Raw genomic sequence first — 19,032 nt, 5'->3', positions numbered from 1 at the left:
TACTGTGCCACCTAGCTGCCCCTAGAATTATTATGACATATGATGGTATATGCACATATTAATTTGAAATTTGTAGATGAACACTTAATACAAAAACAACTTGAACAATGGTTATTATTTATGATCCTAGTTTATTTCATTTAATAATTGATTTCTTCTAAATTATTTAAATTCACCAGCTCAATATTAAGAATATTCTTGAATTTAAAATAATGATACTACTTGACTTCACTATTTTCCATTATTTTTGAGGCTCTATAAAATACAGGAATGACCTAGGCCAATTTCTTGAATAGTCTAACTTATTAGTAAGTATTCAATTAACTGAATATATTTATCTCAGTCAAATAATCTCTCACTAAGCTTTCTTCTGTACAAATCTTGCTCTCCACACTCAATTTTAATATGCTGCTAAAAATAATTGCCATTTTCCTTAAATTTCTTAAATTCTGTATACCAGATAATCTTATGTAAAAAAACTTCACTTCTTTTGGGAAAAGGCATGAATTCATGGTTCCTACCTATGTTTCAGACTTTCTTCTTCCACTTCTACTTTTTTAGGTTTTTGCAAGGCAAACAGGGTTAAGTGGCTTGCCCAAGGCCACACAGCTAGGTAATTATTAAGTGTCTGAGACCAGATTTGAACCCAGGTACTCCTGACTCCAGGGCCGGTGCTTTATCCACTACACCACCTAGCTGCCCCTTCCACTTCTACTTTTACTAAATATCTAATTTCCTGACAACTGTGACAGTTCATGTCTTCCTGTCACTCTGGATGTGTGTGAGACTATTGTCTTCAAATCACTGAAATGTAGCTTACAACTTCTGGAATTACTGTAACATTACGATTTTTAGCAAACTGTTCTGTAACCGGACTTTAATATAAGATGCTAAAAATCAGATTAGAACATGGAATTCTAAATTTTAGTTTGCTCATCACAACATCAGAATCTTGTGATATAAAATGCTTAAGGGGTGGATATAAGTAGTAGAAAGCAATGCAGTTCCTACAAACAGATCTAGAAAATGAACTAGAATAATACCAATTCTTTATCTGGACCATCAGCATAGGGCAACATGAGTGAGTATTCTGCTGACAGGGGTGGTGGGGCTGGGGGAGTCTTGTGCCAGGGAAGAGGCACTGGTTCCTGGGCAAGGAAGATTCCAGATCCAGACCCACCCAGACCCACCAGGATACTGGGAAGAGGACAAGGGTCAGCTGGCAGTTTCACCAACCACTATTCAATTATAGATTACGGATCCCCAACAGATTGGAAAAGGACCAGAAAATGGGTAAGGGAGTGGGAATGAAAAATTTTCAGGTAGGGAGGTTCTGGGTGGAGCCCATCATGGACAAATGTTCAGAAGCAAGAACAGCAGCAGAACAAGGTCTCAAATTTAGTTTCTGGGGAGTAATAACCTGGCCAAAAGCAACCAAACAATTCTGTCACTTTTAATGAACCCAACTACTACATAGCTGGCTGTGTAGAAGTGGAAATTAAGTAGCTATCTCCTGTTGCTGACTTGAAATTCAGATCAGGAATTTGCAAAGATCATACAAGAAGGATAGCAATCAAACTTTGTTCTGAATCAGACTATTCCAGGAGCACAGAAAGCTAACAGATTCCTAGGCTGTCCTAGAGATCCGGGAATAAAACAACACAAAATGAATACCAAGAAAGAACAAGGCCTACCCTCTAAAAGTGTGGTAGTGCTCAGCCCTCATATTAAGCCTTAAGTCAAGAAGCAGGCTGTAAGAACTGGCAAACAAAAAAAAAAGAACCCCACCATAGTAAATAAATTCAGAAGAGAATGACTCCAAAAAATCAAAGAAAAAAAAAACACAGCTTGGCCACAAACTCAAATAGGTTCCTGAAAAAAGACGAAATTTTTTTTAAAACTAGAGATAAAAATTATTTAATACATGAAAGAAGAAATAAATAAATGAGGAGAAAATTAGCAAAGAAAGGAGAACTATGGAATAAAGAATTGGAGAGTGAATTAACATTTTGGCACAAGAGGGAGAAAACCTCGCCTAAGCAACACTCCCCGAAAATGAAAACAGAACAAAGAGAAAACAATGATTCTAAGAAAAAACAAACATATTAAAACAAAGTATGACCAAAAAAAGAATATGTAAATTATTTCATAATAAAAATAACTGACCAGTAAAAAGATCAAAGAAGAAATAAATTTAAGAATCACTGGACTATCTGAATGCTATGACAAAAAAAAGGCAATTTCATCACAATTCATGAGCTCTTAGAGAGGGTTACAAAGGACAATAAAACTGCATACCCTTTGACCTTAGAAATATCACTACCAAATCTGTAACCCAAAGAGATTATAAAGGAGGGGGAGAGAAATCCACATGGACAAAAATATTTCAGCAGCTTTTGTAATGGCAAGGAATTGGAAATTGAAGGGTGCCCATCCATTGGGAAATGGCTGAACAAATTATGGTATATGAATATACTGGAACACTTTTTTCTCCAAGAAATCTTGAGTAAGTGGACTTCAGAAAAGCCTGGAAAGATTTACATGAACTGATGCTGAGTAAAGTGAGTAGAAACAGGAGAACATTGTACACATTAACATCAACATTGTGTGATGATCATGATGATGGATTTAGCTCCTCTCAGCAGTTCAGCAATCAAGGACAATTCTAAAAAACTTATAATGGGAAATGCCATCCATATCCAGAGGAAAAACTGTGGAATCTGAATGCAGCCCAAAGTATATTATTTTCACTTTCTTTAAAATTTGTTTTATGTTTGAATTCTCTCATGTTTTTTCCTATTTAGTTCTGATTCTTCTTTTATACCAAGATTATATTGTAAATGGAAATATGTTAAACATAACACATGCATGGGTTATACATGTATAACCCATATCAGAAGAAAAGAAAAACAGAGGGCTAGGCTAAATGGAAATGTAAAGAATCCACTACTTGTATACTAATAGTATAAAATAAAAATGTCCAGGAACATTACAGTCAAAATCCAGAACTTTTAGGTCAAGGAAATAACACTGTGAGTAGCCAGAAAAAAAGAATTCAAATATTGAAAAGACACTGTCAGTCTTATCTCCAATGTAACTGGGAACACCATATTACAGAAGACAAAGGCTTGCTTTCAACAAAGAACAACTAAACCAGCAAAACTGAGTACAATGCTACAGGGGAAAGCATGATGAAAGAGGACTTCAAAGCACTTCTAATGAAAAGATCCAACCTGTGTAGAAACTCTGAAGTTCAAACATAAGAGTGTAAGGAAACATAAAAAAGGTAAACATGAATGACCAATGATAAAGAACTAAAGAAAAACTGCTTCCTTTCAGACGTGTTTATTCTGAATTCTATCATCAACAAGAGACACAGAAGCAGTATTAATTAGACATGGCTTGAGAATTACTCTGTTTAATTTCTTGGTATCATGATGATCTTGAGAAAAATGAAAAGGAGAAGAATACATTGAGAGAAAAGGAAAAGGAAGATTAGTGCAAATGAAGATGATGTTAGTCCCTTGTTCTTGAAGAAGACCATAACATCAGGGAGGTATGCTGGGACAAGAACACCAAATGGGATATAATAATAATATATAATAATAATAATTACCTAACCCATTGCCTTGCAAAAACAAATACCAAAAGAAATATCATGGACAATATACTACAATATTTCAGATGGATAATTAACTAAATCCTAGTAGTTATGATGAAGACATAGAAAAGATAATTTAACATGTAAAACTGAAAAGATTTTTACAAAAACAAAATCTATGTAGCTAAAATCACAAAGGAAGCTATTGATTAGGAAGAAAATCTTTTCAACAAACATCCCTGAGATCCAAAATATATATTGATTATGAATGCACATGTAAGATAAGAGTTTGCCAGTAGATAAATAGTAAAAAGATGTGAACATTTCTCAAAAAGAAAATTGCAAATTGTTAATAACTCAAAATCACTAACAATCATGCAAATATAAAGTTTCATTTATTATACAGCAAAGTGGCAAAGAGGACAGCCTAGGCAATGAGAGGTGTATATGTTACCTCACTGTCAATGAAAATGACCTGGTCCAAATATTAGTGATAACAAAGTGACTAAGATGTTTTTTCACTGCCATATATAACAAACATGGGGCATTTATTCGTACCAGTCTCTATGATGAGGCTTAGGAAGGGACAGAAATGAAAAAAGTTCCTATTAACACCTTTGATTAGAATAAAACTCTGCAAATGAAGCAATTCTCATTGAGAAATGTTTTAAAACATTGTGTTACATCAACATTAATAGAATATTTCTACATGAATAATATTAAAACATATGATTTACTGTAACTTAAAATTTATATGGCCCCGGGGTATTTTCTAATTGTACTCCTCACAATAATTATTGTGTACACGGAAGGTGGGTGCTTCTCTTACCCCATTTTAGAAATATAGAAACCTGAGACAGACAGAGGTTAAGTGACCTGCCCATGGCTATACAGTCAGTGCCTCAGGTTAAGTGAATTCAGGTTTTCTTGACTTCAGGCCTAGAATTCTGTCTATTGGTGCCTCCAGATGCCCCAGAAAAAAACAAAATACAAATGCAATGAATTTGGGGGGGGAAAATCATGAGAATTAAATGAAGAGATACAAAATAGAAAACCGTTAATTATATATAAGGAGTAAAAAATAGAAAAAAATTATCACTACTAATTTTAGTGTGAAAAGACATGAGAAAATGGACTATTGTCTTGCCCTTCTTTGCAAAGATGGATGACTGGAGGGGGAAGGGAGAGTAAGAGGAGGGAAGGAAATGGAGGTCAAGGTGCAGAAGAGTGCCTAGAGTCATACAGCCACAATTGATATGAAGGCTGATTCTGTTACAAAAGAACCTACTGGAAGGGCAGGAAAAGGATGTATGTAGAAATGACTGTGATATAAAACAAACAAAAAATGCTTTCTTAAACCACTATCAAAGTCCTACCAAGTATGAATATATATTTAACCACCAGAAACAAACAAAAAAACCCCCATTAAATAAAAAAAAAAAAAATAGAACAAAGAACTGTTTCTTTAACTGTGGCAGTTAGGGGTCATATGGGATAGAGTATCACATGGAAGTAAGAAAGAGTGGGTTTTATTAGCATTTAAAAAAACTGCTTATGATTTCTGTGGATTTACTTCAATCTTACAAGATTACGGATATTGTTTCAATTAATTTTTTAGTTTACTCTTGAGGTTTCTTTAAGTACAACACATCATTTGGAAAAAGTAATAATTTTGTTTCTGATTTATGCACATTAATGATTCAATTTCTTTTTTCAACTTTTATTGTTATAGTCAACATTTCTAGTACTATATTAAACCTGGTTCCATCCATAATTTATTGGAAAGGATTTAAGTTTATCTTTAAAATAAGCTTTTTGGTTTTAGATACAGGCATTTATCATTCTAAGTAAAGTCCTTCTTATGTTTTCTAGAGGTTGTTTTTTTTAAACAGAAATGGACATTCTATTCTCTCTATGTGTGTGTGTGTGTGTGTGTGTGTATTCACATACACACACATATGGGGGGAGCGAGAGAGAGAGAGAGAAAATGAATGTTTTTCACCTTTGTTCATTAGGGATATTTGAAGATCTATGACATCAGAAAGGTGTCTTATATCAAAACTAAGATCAAAATTGAAACAACAATAACTAGGAATGTTGGTCTGTTCTTTTATTTTTGTTTCACTCCATATCTATGTCATAAAAGGAGTTTGCTTGGATTTTTTTTGGGTATTTTTGCAGACGATTTATACAACTTTGTAATTAGTTGTTCTTTGAATGTTTGATAGAAAACTTAATATAACTAGAAAAAATAATAATGAAATTAGAGGCAGCTAGTTAAACAGTGGAAAGTGCCAGTCAGAAATTCATGAGTTTGAATTTGGTCTCAAGACACTGTCTAGCTGTGTGACTCTAGGCAAGTCACTTAACCTTGTTTGTCTTAGTTCCTCTTTTGGAAAATGAGCTGGAGAAGAAACGACACCCACTTCCTTGACAAGAAAACTTCCAAATGGGTGTCACAGACAGCTGGACATGACTGAAATGACTGAAAAACAAAAATAATGAAATTGATATGAATGTTAAAAAAAGTCAAGAACTTCAAGAGAAATAATGTAAAAAAGAATTAACGTAAAAAAGAAAAAAAGGTGGGCTAGCAGTGGCAGATTTTAAACCATACCATAGAGCAGTAACTAAAAGATAATTTGATACTGGCTAAATCATGAAAGATCAATCAGTGGAAAAGACTGCATACACAATACACACAAGGAAACATATCTAAGACTGCAGTATTCACTAAATACAAAGATCACATCTACTAGGATAAGGACTCGGTGATAGTAATAGTTAATGGAAGAAAAGCATCAATCAATGATTTAAAAAAAAAAGAGACGCTATCCAGATAGGGAAAGAAACAATCGAGGTTGTATTAGAACTACCAAGTAAAAAAATATACACAATGAGGAAAACTGTAAATTTGGTCATAATTTTGTTAAAATTCAGGCATTTTTTCAGTCATGTCCAATTCTTTATGACCCCATTTGGGGTTTTCTTAAGCAAAGATATTAGAGTGGTTTGCTATTTCCTTCCCAGTTCATTTGACAGATAGGGAACTGAGGAAATTGTGCTGAAGTGACTTATCCAGAGTACTCAACTAAGTAACTGAGACTAGATATGAGCTCAGAAAAATGAGTCTTCCTGACATTTCACTTTACTACCTCTAATCCAATATGTTGCCATTATTCCAAGGATATGTAATTAGAGAGAGCTCATATTCGGTCTCCTCCTCCTGTGGAAACTTAACTCAGAGCTTTGAAAGTGAAAGGACAGAGGCAGTGCTATAATAAATAGAATAGTTGGATGTCATAACTCAGAGGCCATGAAGCTACCCTTACTACACCATACTTAGACCTGACAAGAAAAAAACCAGAAGCACAACTAAAACAAACCCAAGAGATCTGAGCTCCATGAACTCTGCTATTCTGGGGAAGAACATCTGAGGCAGCTTATTGCTCCTCTACTTTCCCTTTCTGTCAGCAGCTCCAAACCAAGTCTCTGAGCAGGAAAGGTTTAAACTATGATTAATTTATTCCTTGTTTAACATAATTTCCAATTGCTAGGCAATTTCCATATTATCATTTATTTGGGAAATTCACTCTTATTGCTGATACACACACACACACACACACACACACACACACACACACACACACTTGAAAATACACACAAACATCTAGGAGAGAGGAGGTGTTCTTTATCTACCTCTCCATAACACATACTAAAGTTAAACTACAGTAAATTACTGTAGTCAAACTAATCTCCTGATCCTAAGTCTTGAATTAAGGTTTTAGTTGATAAAATGAGAGGCAATCAAGCACATTGACAATTGATAGGATTAAATTCCTGCTATGTGTCATATCAGGCACTGGCCAAGCCCTGGGGATCTAGAGAGAGGTGAAACATTAGCCCTGTTTGGAAGGAGCCCCCATGATCATGGAGGAGACCCTGGACCAGCAGCTGTGTACAAACAAGATGAACTAACAGATATACGACACTCCTATTGAGGAGTGTCAGGAAAGGAGGCCAGAGAAGTCAGGAGATGGAGATCAGGAAGGAAAGCCTTACAGGAATGGGGGACAGCCAGGGAAAGCGCCCAGAGGCTGGAGTGGAGAGTGTCTTGTGTGAAGAAGAACCGAGAAATCAGTCATGGGATTGCTGACTACGTTGAGGGGAATCAGATGCAAGACCAGAAAAGCCAGAAAGAGCTTTACATATGTTCTGGGAGACAACAGAGAGCCATAGATTTTACTTAAGTGGGGGGGGAGTGATTTTGAACAATGCTACTTTGATAGCTGAGTGGGGAAGAACATGAAGTCCCTCAGAGGTTTGTTGTAATAGTCAAGGTATGAGGAGGGAATGGGGACCACACCGAGGGGGCAGCCCCATCAGAAGGATGGGACATAGGTGATGTTCCAAGGGTAGAATTAACAGGATAGGAAGAATTTTGCCTTATTCACTACCTGTGTCCCAAGGCACCTTAACCTCTCTAACCTCAATTTTCTTATGTGTAAAACTAGGATAATAATACTTCCTACTTCACTAGATTGCTGTGAGAATCAATTATCACAATTATGTAAAACTTAAAACCTATATAAGAGGTGCTATTTAGTATTATCATTGAAGTTGTTGGTGATGTTGGAGACCAAAAAATGGACACTAGTCCATTATCACATATACTGTGAGTTCTGAGTTAACTCTAATAGGACTATAGCTCATGAGAAGAATAATTTTAAATGAGTAAGGAAAAAAACAAACTTAAAGTAGAATAAATGATTTATATGTTTATGACACATTTTGTTCTAGGAAGCAGAACTGTGACTCTGCTTCGCAAAATGTCTGGCACATGGGAAGCACTAGATTTAGATCTAAAGAGCTAAAAACTCAGACATTTAATCATTTATATTCACATGACTAGAAGCAATTTTATGATTTTCTTAGTAACTTCATTTTCACATTCATGATGGCAGCCATGCTGATTCAAGCTATCTGATATCTGACCAGAGGAAGGATAGGATTCAGGTTAAAAAGTATTTTAATGAATCTTTTTTGCTGTACTGTATTTATGATACTACAGATGTCATGCATTATGAAAAGTGAATATTGTATGAAATCAAAGTTTTTAAAATTTGAGTTATTAACAAAAGGTCACAGAAATCTAGGGAATTATTACTGAGAAAAAATATTTGGTTGTTACCAATTTTATCTTGTGTACTATATTTTATGAGTATTTTCAGGGAAACTATGCTAGAAAAGTTCAATTATCAGAATTAATGTTTTGTTGTATTATGCAGAAAATATATTTTTTCAGCAACCTCTAGCAAAAGTTTGGGTTTTTGGTGGTTGTAGATATCTAATCCCCCATTTCCCATGGATTCATGTATTAATGTGTGTTTCTGACTTTCAAACCATTTTCTAAGAGGATAACCTACAACAGAGGAGGATTGGCTATACAACCAGAGGGCTAACCTTGATCTTAAACTATATCAGATGACATATGGAGGGCAGAATTAAATACAATAGATATTAAACATTTCATATTAACAGAATGATTCAAAATATCATTGGACACAGCTTTTCAATAATGTTATGTGTATTCTGTATGTCATTACTCTCCATATTTTGTTCTTTCAATTCCTTAACTTCTACAAAAAGAATTAAGTCAGTCATTCAATTACAAGGATTATAATGTGTGTAACTTAAAAAATAAATAAATAAAAATGAAATAAAGATAGATACCCATATATGCTGCCCAGTGAATAGCACGTCTGTCCTTCTTGTCAAATGCATTAATATTGGCACCTCTGGATAGCAGCAGATTGACCATCTGAGATATAAATAAACAACAGAACTTCATATTACTTTATAAAATAGTTTCTTAAATTCCCTAATACTACTAAGAAGGTACTGGTGCACAAGGTCCAACTTTTATGGGCCTCAGTTACTTCTAATTCAAAAATAAGAGGACAGAACTAGAAAAAGTTCTTAAATAACTTAAATAACTTTTGAGAGTATATGGATGGCTTTTTTAATACAAAAAAAAAAATCCACTGGTCGCAAGAAAGTAGTTTAACTGCTTTTCCCATGCAAGAAGAAAGTAAAAAATGCCTAAAGGAAAGGAAGGAAACAAACTTTTTTGAGTGAGAAAAAACTGTACATTTTATTCACAAACCTTACAAGATACATCTTACAAGATACGGGTACCTCACTCCTAGGCATGAGGCACCTTTTTTTAGAGTGGGAAACAAACATTTATTAAGTGCCCACCACATCAAAGGCACAGTGCTAAACATTCCACAATCATCTCATTTAATCCTCACAACCACTTTGGGAGGTTGGGATTGTTATTATCCCCATCTGACAAATAAAGAAACTGAGGCAAACAAAAGTGAAATCACTTGCGCAGAAATTCCACAGCTTCTAAGTGTTTGAATTTGAGCTCAGATAGTCCTCACTCCAGGTCTGCAGTTCTGTTCTGTCCACTGTGCCATCAACCTATCCTCAAAGGATTTTATAAATAGATAGATAATATGAAAACTTGGACTTTATGATCCATTTTAAATTTCCTGCAAGTTACAAAATTCTGTAATTCTATGATAAAGAGATAAACCAAATAATGCAAGACAACAACCTAGCACTTAGCTTCCATAATCCTTACTGAAGACTGTATTGTTAAACAGAGCATACTATAATTGTGGAATAAAAAAATGAACTTTTAAAATCATGATAATTAAGATGCAAATGTCCTTTAGAATGAGTTTAAAGTTTTACTATGACTAAGGGGAAAAATGAAATCCAAACCAAAACTTTGTCCTATTTTTATCTTACTTTTATCCCAAAAGACAAAAATCACTCTTATAGAATATGAAATAATTGACTGCATACCTCAACGTGTCCACTGAAAGCCGCATGATGTAAAGCTGTCCTGCCAGCTCTATCAGATACATTTACATTGCTTAGGAGGGGGACCAAAGCTTCAGCACATTGGACAGCTGTGTTTGCAGCAGCTATGTGTAAAGGAGTTTGCCAATTTTTATCACGAGCATTAACATCTGCTGAATGCTTCAACAATACCTGGACAGCTTCCTGAAAAATTTGTGTAAATGAAAATGAGTGAAGAAAGATAGAGCAATTAAAGAAATATACAAATACCCACTGAGAAAATTAATATCAAACAATAAAAGTTTTTGTGGAGTTTACAACTCAAAGCCTGAAGCTTTTAATAGCATAGTATAGACAATTATGTAAACATATGACTTAACTATTCAGGTAACCTAAGATTTCTCCCAGATTGCTGATTGCTTCCAAAACTGAGAAATTCTTAATTCTAATTTTTGTTTATAGGTATAAAAAAGTAAAAATTGCATTAGCAAATGACCTATGTTTTTCTTACCCATTCCTCAAATATAATTTTGGTTTTTTAATATTGTCTTTCTTTATTCCTCAAAATGCAAATCAATAAGCAAGCATTTAAGTGCTAGAAATACAATGAAAAAAGAAAAGAAAAATAGTTGCTGCCCTCACAGAATTTATATTCCCCTTGGTAGACATGTACAAATATAAATAAATGACAAGATAATTTAACAAAGGAGAGAACACTCAGAAGATAGCATCCTAATTTTAACTTTTGGAAAGAAAGCATTTCAAGACTGGGGGCAAAGTGAGGAACATACAGAAATTGTCTCATTTGGACACCAAAGGCAGTTCGGATTAAGTTTAAACTCTAAAATAAGAAGCGAGAATGAAGGAACTTGTGCTTAAATCTACGGAAAAGAGGCAGCAGCAGAACCTGTCCTGGTGTTGAGTCAAAAGAGTTGAATTCAAAGCTAGCTCTGCCATTCACTGTGGGATCTCAGAAAACTAAAACCACCCATGCATGGGACCTGAGAACTGGAGAGAAGGGTTAAAATGTCTCTATCCAGCCATGATTCTAAGATTCAATATAGAAAAGGCACAGGATTAGACAACTACTTCAGAAATAGTCTTTTGTCATTAATGTGGAATTTTGGAGAGAAATGAGCATTTATTCAGAGTTCACTATGTGACTAACAAACTGTATACACTAAGTTCTTAACAACTGATCTCATCTGATGCTCTCAACTACCTGGTGAGGTAGATGCCATTACTATCTGGAAACGAAAGTAGACTGAACACATTTTGAGAAGAGGTCATTTTAGAATTATTGAGTTAGAGATACTTAAGGGGAAGAGATGCCCACTGGGCAAGGAGGAATGGGAGAAGAGATTAGAGACTCAAAGTTTCCCCCCTTGTGGTAAAAATTGTTTTGCTAGTGGCCACTAGATAATCATTTCTTCAAAAATTATGCTACTAAAAAAACATTTCATACCTCACTACAAGATGCAACTGCTCTGTGTAAAGGAGTCAACCATTTGCTGTCTTTGGCATTAACTCTAGCTCCTGCAACAAGAAAAAAAAATAAGTTGAAGTTTTTTTAAAAATATAAAATCTTTACCAAAGATTTTCTTTCAGATATTATGGTAAAAAGTTTAAGTTAATAAGAGTTGACAACGAATTTGAAGTTACGAGGTAAAATTATCATTTTAGATCATGAATAAAAATACTTAAAGTAGCATATACTTATTTTGCTAATAAATCAAAGTAATATATATTTCTATTGCTAGTCAACTGATTATTCTAAGGAATGTGTTCAGATTTCACCAATTCTTCTTCCCCAATATCTCTGGTAACTATTTCTACACCTTCATTTCAATAATGACACACTTGCACTATTGCAATTGGTTCCTGCCAGGTCTTTTCACTTCCATATTCCACATTATCTCCTCATTCTACTTTTTCATCCATACTACCATCATGCATAGGACCTGGTCACTCCTGTTTAATTGCTCCCTAAAATGCTTGAATGTTCTTTAACTGGCATTCAAGACTCTCCCAACACTAACACTATTCCATTTACTTTATTTCATATTATTTCCTTCCACTAATTCCACTTTTTAGCCAAAATGAATTTTTCTGGCTGCCTTCCATCTCACTGTTCTTTTGATTTCTAAATTTCCCTCCAGGTTGTAAAAACTAACAAATAGACCAAGTTCTCAAGTCACCATCTTTGACTCCCAAATCAGTAATCAGAACTTTGCTTTTCACTTCTTGAATTCAATTAGCTATAATATTGTATGACTCATAGATGCAGAATTGGAAGGAACTCTAGAGGCCATCAAGTCCTGAATACATGAACATGAGAATATTTTAGTACTTTAATAGATTTGTGATCTCCTTGATAAAGAAATATTCTCCAGATTGTTCCATAGATATCTACAGAAAATTCTCCCAACCTGATGGAGGCCTTCAAGTCTCTTACAGACTCTATACATACATTTTTTCAATGAGACTTCCCTGATTAGAAAAATATTACATCTTACTCGTACCCCCCCCCAATACATCTCACCATTATTTTTTGGGTGATTTGCAATTGTAATCTCTCAAAGATTTCTGTGTTTCAAGATTCAAATTCATAAAGTGACAATGGCAAAAAAAAAAAAAAAAAGAGATGAGTTTGTACCAGGTAGGCATGGCTTAGGATCATTAAAAAAAAAAAAAAATCACACAATTTAAGTTTCAAATGCATTCTCTTGTCTCTCTCCTCTTCAATTTTGTACCATTCACAATTCCATTTGAACTGAGTATGTTACTTGTGTAGTAACTCAATAGAAAATAAACTGGTCATTCATCTGTATATCAAAATCTAAAACACATGCAGTTAGTTGTTTAGATTTCTCTAAGGATGGTTAGGTTGTTCTTTCAAGTAATCATCAGTAATATAAGAAGTGAATATCTTTTTGATGTTCCAGGAGATGATCAGTAACCTAAAAATAGAAGCACTGTACTTTGCAATCTACAATAGACATTCTTAACTTTAGTTCCATGGAATTTTTTAAAAAATATATTTAGAGTAACTAGTTTCCTTTATAATTTAATGCATTTAAAAATATCATTCTGAGACTAATCCACAGGTTTTACCAGATTGTCGAAATGTCCATAACACAAAAAAAGATTAAGAATCTCTGATTTACAACCTTGATGGATGCAGTTTCTCTCAGTAGTTCAGAAAGCTAAGAAAATCCTAGGAGATCTGTTATAGACAATGCTATCCCCATTCAGAGGAAGAAAAACAACAACAAAAAACTCTGCAGAATGTAAATGAACACAACATGCATTTTATTTTATTTTATTTGTTTTGCACCTAGCTGCTCCTACACAACATGCATTTTTAAAAAAATCTCCTCTGTATTTCTTTCCTATCTCATGGTTTTCTTTCTTTTCCCTTAATCCTAATTCCTCATGAGGAAAATGTCTATTCTGTAAACATGTTAAATACAAATGTGTATGTACAATATTCACCTGGCTGTTCTCCACTGAGGGGAGGAATGTAGGAAGAGAAGGTAGAAGGAAATTATTTAAGTTAAAAATATATGGGGCAGCTAGGTGGCACAGTGAATAAAGCACCGGCCTTGGAGTCAGGAGTACCTGGGTTCAAATCCTACCTCAGACACTTAATAATTACCTAGCTGTGTGGCCTTGGGCAAGCCGCTTAACCCCATTGCCTTGAAAAATCTAATAAATATATATATGTGTGTGTGTGTGTGTGTGTGTGTGTGTGTGTGTGTGTGTGTATGTATGTATACACATATGAATATGAATACTGAAAAACTTTCATAACAAATAATTGAAAAAAATAAAAAAAATACCAAACACACATACACTCAAACACACAAGAATCTCTGATTTAAGGCGTAGGTGGTGCTGTGGATAGAGCACTGGCCCTGGAGTCAGGAGGACCTGAGCTCAAATCTCGCCTCAGACACTTAATAATCAACTAGCTCTGTGACCTTGGGCAAGTCACTTAATCCCATTGCCTTAAATAAAAAAAAATTAAAAAAGAATCTCTGATTTAGAAGAATTGCTTCTTCCATTTGGACTTCTATGTAAGAAAGTGGAAAACTTCTTAAGGGAACATAAATTTATTTGCTTTATGCCTCACTTGATGCAAAAGATCAAGGGCCAATGAATAGTTTCGTTATGTTTTGACAAATCTTATACTGTAATATTTGCAGGAGTAATTCCTTTTGGGGGAAAAGCACACATAGGTATAATTCTGTTTTTTTCATAATCAACAAATAATAATAGCATTTTAGAGTACCAGTGTACCTCTCCCCCTTAACATCAATTATGATTATATATAGATACAATTTACTATGTAAGAATTGTTTGCAAAAGTCTTCTTGTTCCTATGAAAAGTTTTTAAAGATGAAAAGTGTACCTCTCAGTCATCTAACCTTTGGGGTTTATAATATCCATGAGTCCCACCCCCCTTTTGTTTCTAAAGTAATCCAACACATGTTTTCAATTTTCTGTCAATTCCATGTTGAACTATATCCCTGATCTTGATGCTCTCTAACTTGATCATCCTTATGATCATCTGTATTTATTTATATTGACTTTGGAGAGATGTTAAAGTCTAAATGTTCTATCAAGAGTCTAAGTGTCATCAGTAATAAATTAAATTATTAGGATTTTTAAAAGTATTATTTAAAATTACTAAAAAGCATTATTTTAGGGGAGGCTATGTGGCACAGTGGACAGAGCACCAGTCCTGGAGTTAGGAGCACCTGAATTCAAATCAGGCCTCAGACACTTAGTAATGACCTAGTTGTATGGCCTTGGGCAAGCCACTTAACCCCATTGCCTTCCAAAAAACCCCAAAAAACCATTATTTTAAAAAGGATTAGAATTCACTTTTTCAAAAGAACTACTAAGAAAACCAGAATGTACTTTGGCAAAAATAAATACAAAATAGAAAAATGATTTGCATACAAATAAATTACTAAAAAAGATCAGGTAACTTTCCCTGCTTTGGTTGATGGGAAAGTAAGGGTTAGTGGTAATTAAAGGGAAACTAACTTAGCTTTTGCTTTTTCAAAATCAATATAAATAATATAAAAAGGTAAAATCATCTATCTCTCAGTCTCATAAGATATTTATATAGAGAGGGGAGAAAACATTAATATATAAAGGTCATTCCCCAACGTTATGATCAAATAATTCAAATAAAGAGTTCTCAGAACTGCACATAAACAAATTATGTATTTAGCCTGCCTGTGACCCCTTCTGTACCTTTAAGATTCTCCCCTCAACATTAGTTATCAAAGGTTAATTCCTAACTTCTATTTTTCTTGTAATTTTTGGAATGTGGCACTTAATATTTTGTTTTCATATTTATTGAGCTTATTGTAGTTTGTAGTATAAGAAGTCAGCTTGAAATAGGATTATTATTATTATTATTATTATCATCATCATCATCATCATCATCATCACAAAATTAACAGGTTTATCTAGCAAATTTCTGTCAAATAGAGCCATTCTCCCCTTTATATTCTGAGATTTATTCACTACTTCATAAGTGTTACTTTTAAAAGTATGTTTGAGAATCTAGTATTAAGGAAATTCTTTTAATTTTCAAAAGAAAAAATTAAAAACTGGAACCTCCCAACTTGGACCTATCCCATTTAAGCAAGTAGCATAAAGCTGAAGGTAGCTAGCCCTTAGCACTTCAGTGAGGATTACAGACCTTTTGGTAGTTTTCTTCTAAGGCTATAGATTGAGATTTCACATTGTATTCACCTTGCTTAACTGATTTACATATACTTTAGTTTCACTGATTCATATAAACCATAATAAGCTACATTTTGTTATAGCCAAGTAAATCATGTTTCTGGTAGATTGTGTTGTTTGTAGTTCTATTTATTTAAGAAGTATGTTTCATAAAGGTTACTCCTGTCGAAGTTTTTGTCTCTAAGGGACAAACTAAATTGATGAGAACACCACAGTGAAGAGGCAATGTGACAGTATTTAAAACACTGAATTTGAAAACTCACTGCTGCTTACTAGCTATTTGACCTTGATTTAGCAATTTCTCCTCAATTTTCTCATTTATGAAAAGAACAGATTGTTTCAGAAGACCTCTTTCTAATCTGAAATCTCATGTTCCTTTGAAACATTTCCAATACAACCTAACAGTTCATTACCTGTCATATGTAAAAGCAATATAATATGATAATGATAACAACTTAATTGAGCAAGGCACTGAGAACAATGACAAAATTCACAAAAGTAATATGCTATGACTATGGTCAATCTGCATCCTTTTTTCAGGTGATTTCTTTCCTTATTCTCCTGATCTCCTCTCTAGTCATTTGCCTCAAATAAAGATTTTCTCAGTTGTAGTGACCCATCATTCACTTAAGACTGACTGGACCAATTCCCAGCTTCAGCCACAGTGCATCTGCATTCTCTACTTTCTTCTGATGACTTTCTGACCATAAGGACATCTGAACTGATCTAATTTAGTGACACTTAAAACTTTCTAATCAAACCTTTAATGTACCTTCCTCAGCATAAAGTGAGAAATCCTAGTTTGCTCTAATTTTGGAGTTTTTAATTCTCTTGTCATCTCTGGAAAAGAAGCATCTGTCTGATTTAGAATTCATGTGGCTATGCTGGCCTGAGTTCATGTATTCATTCTCCAATTTTGAGCACATTTTCAGTCAAATCAAGAAGCCTCCTGATGGCATGGTAGACCCTCTATTAATACTTCTAAGTTATCAATTGCTCTCTCCTTATGGGACAAACCAGACAATATAAAATCAGTGTAGAAACTGTTCACACTGTGTAAGAAATAATCATTATTTTACCAATAATTAACAAAATACAACTCTTTCCTTAAACACCACATCAAGAAGTTCTCGAAAATTTTTCAGGAAGGCTAAAGGCAAATTAAATGGAGGCATCAGTTCACTAGAAGTGCTCCAAGGCCTAAACTCTAAGCAGTCAGGCATACTGCCTTAAGGTGACACAGGTTTCTGAAATCCAGAAGATATCTGGACTCATAATTATCTTAGGTAATGCTTAAATATGCTTTAAGAAGTCAATGGGGCAGCTAGGTGGTGCAGTGGATAGAGGACCAGCCCAAGAGTCAAGAATACTTGAGTTCAAATCCAGCCTCAGACGCTTAATAATTACCAGCTGTGTGGCCTTGGGCAAGCCACTTAACCCCACTTGCCTTGCCAAAAAAAAAAAAAAAAAAAGTCAAGAAAACGAAGAAATGAAATCTTAATTCAATAATCCTCCAGGTGCAGGAATGGGAAACCTTTTTCTGCTAAGGGCCACTTGGATATTTTTAACATCATTTATCAGCTATATTTGGTCAAACATTTAATTAATTCACCCCTAAAAATTTCCTAGATTTATTGAATTTTGAGATCTGTCTGTGGCTGCCATGGTAGCACCAGACCTCGAGCCTTATATACAGCCTAGGGGATATCCCTTGCCCTTGCTCTAGATAGCTGAATAATGATTTGTTATGAAAGGATTTTGCAATGTATAACCTATTTTTTCATCTGAATGCCAAATTTTATCTTCCAGAGAAACATTTTACAACCTGCACATTTACATGCTGAAATCAGTCTGCAACAATGTTTTCAAAAATGCAAAGACTGTGATAATAAAAAAAAATAATCAAATCAGTTTTATTCTGTTTGGGATACTCACTAAAATGCCTATTTTCTAGTTCTTTTTAAAAAATTCATGAGAATCAATTAAATCTTTGTTGATACTGCTTTTTCCTTTACTTTTTCATTTTAGCATGGCAGCTATGTCAATTTTAAATCAAAACAGTTATTTCAAATTATGAGAAGACAATCTAACCATCAAGAAAAAGTTTTTATTATCTCAAAACTGAAAAAGTAAATTTTTTTTTCACAACAGTTTGAACAATAAGACCTTCTAGCACAAAACAGACATCAGGAAAACACCATAGACATAAGCAAAAGATAAGAGAATGAATTCCAGACTCCGTAACCCGACACTGAATGACTTCAATAAATCTGGTTTTTATAAATTCCATGTCCTAGCTCATCAAACTCCCTTCCATCTTCACTATCTTCTTTCTATGTATGGAAAAATACTTTGTGGTTCCTAAAATAAAGTCAGTTCTCTTGCTGAATACATGAGGCAAGACCTAGTTCAAATACTTCCTCCTGCAAGAGTCTTCCTTGATTTCCCCTAGTCAAAAGTTATATCTTGGTGATTTAACACTGCACTCTGTCCATTATAAATTTAACAATTTGATTTTTGAATGAAATATAGGTGAAGCAGGATCTAGCTGACAAAATGGGACTTCATTTTTGCCTTACACATAAATCACATTAATGCTTATCTAGATAAGCAATTCCCAATGGTTTTTATCTCTTAAATTCCTTTCATCAGTAACAACAAAAAAGAAAATGTGTTATGGATCCCCAGAGTAATTTTATCTACTACTCATAATATTAAGTGTTTTTATAGTATCAACAATGCTAATTTTGCCTCAGAAGTTCAAAATTAAAATATTTTATATTTGTAAT

General features: G+C 34.0%; 1 protein-coding gene across 4 annotated transcripts in view; it reads right to left on the bottom strand.

Moving 5' to 3' along the window:
• The window catches only part of ANKRD28 (ankyrin repeat domain 28), a 164,916-nt gene that overhangs the window by 50,623 nt on the left and 95,261 nt on the right, over positions 1-19,032 (bottom strand). For 3 of the 4 annotated variants that reach the window (XM_074195761.1, XM_074195760.1, XM_074195762.1), the window contains 3 exons: positions 11,943-12,013; positions 10,481-10,681; positions 9,335-9,422 (listed from right to left, as the gene is read on the bottom strand). The exons of the other annotated variant lie outside the window; for it this stretch is intronic. In XM_074195761.1, the coding sequence (XP_074051862.1) occupies positions 9,335-9,422; positions 10,481-10,681; positions 11,943-12,013 (360 nt within the window). The remainder of the gene's footprint in view (positions 1-9,334; positions 9,423-10,480; positions 10,682-11,942; positions 12,014-19,032) is intronic. 4 annotated transcript variants of the gene reach the window in all.

Source organism: Macrotis lagotis, chromosome 7, assembly GCF_037893015.1.
Source record: "Macrotis lagotis isolate mMagLag1 chromosome 7, bilby.v1.9.chrom.fasta, whole genome shotgun sequence".
Classification (NCBI taxonomy): Eukaryota; Metazoa; Chordata; class Mammalia; order Peramelemorphia; family Peramelidae; genus Macrotis; species Macrotis lagotis.
This window is presented reverse-complemented; position numbering and strand designations above follow the sequence as displayed.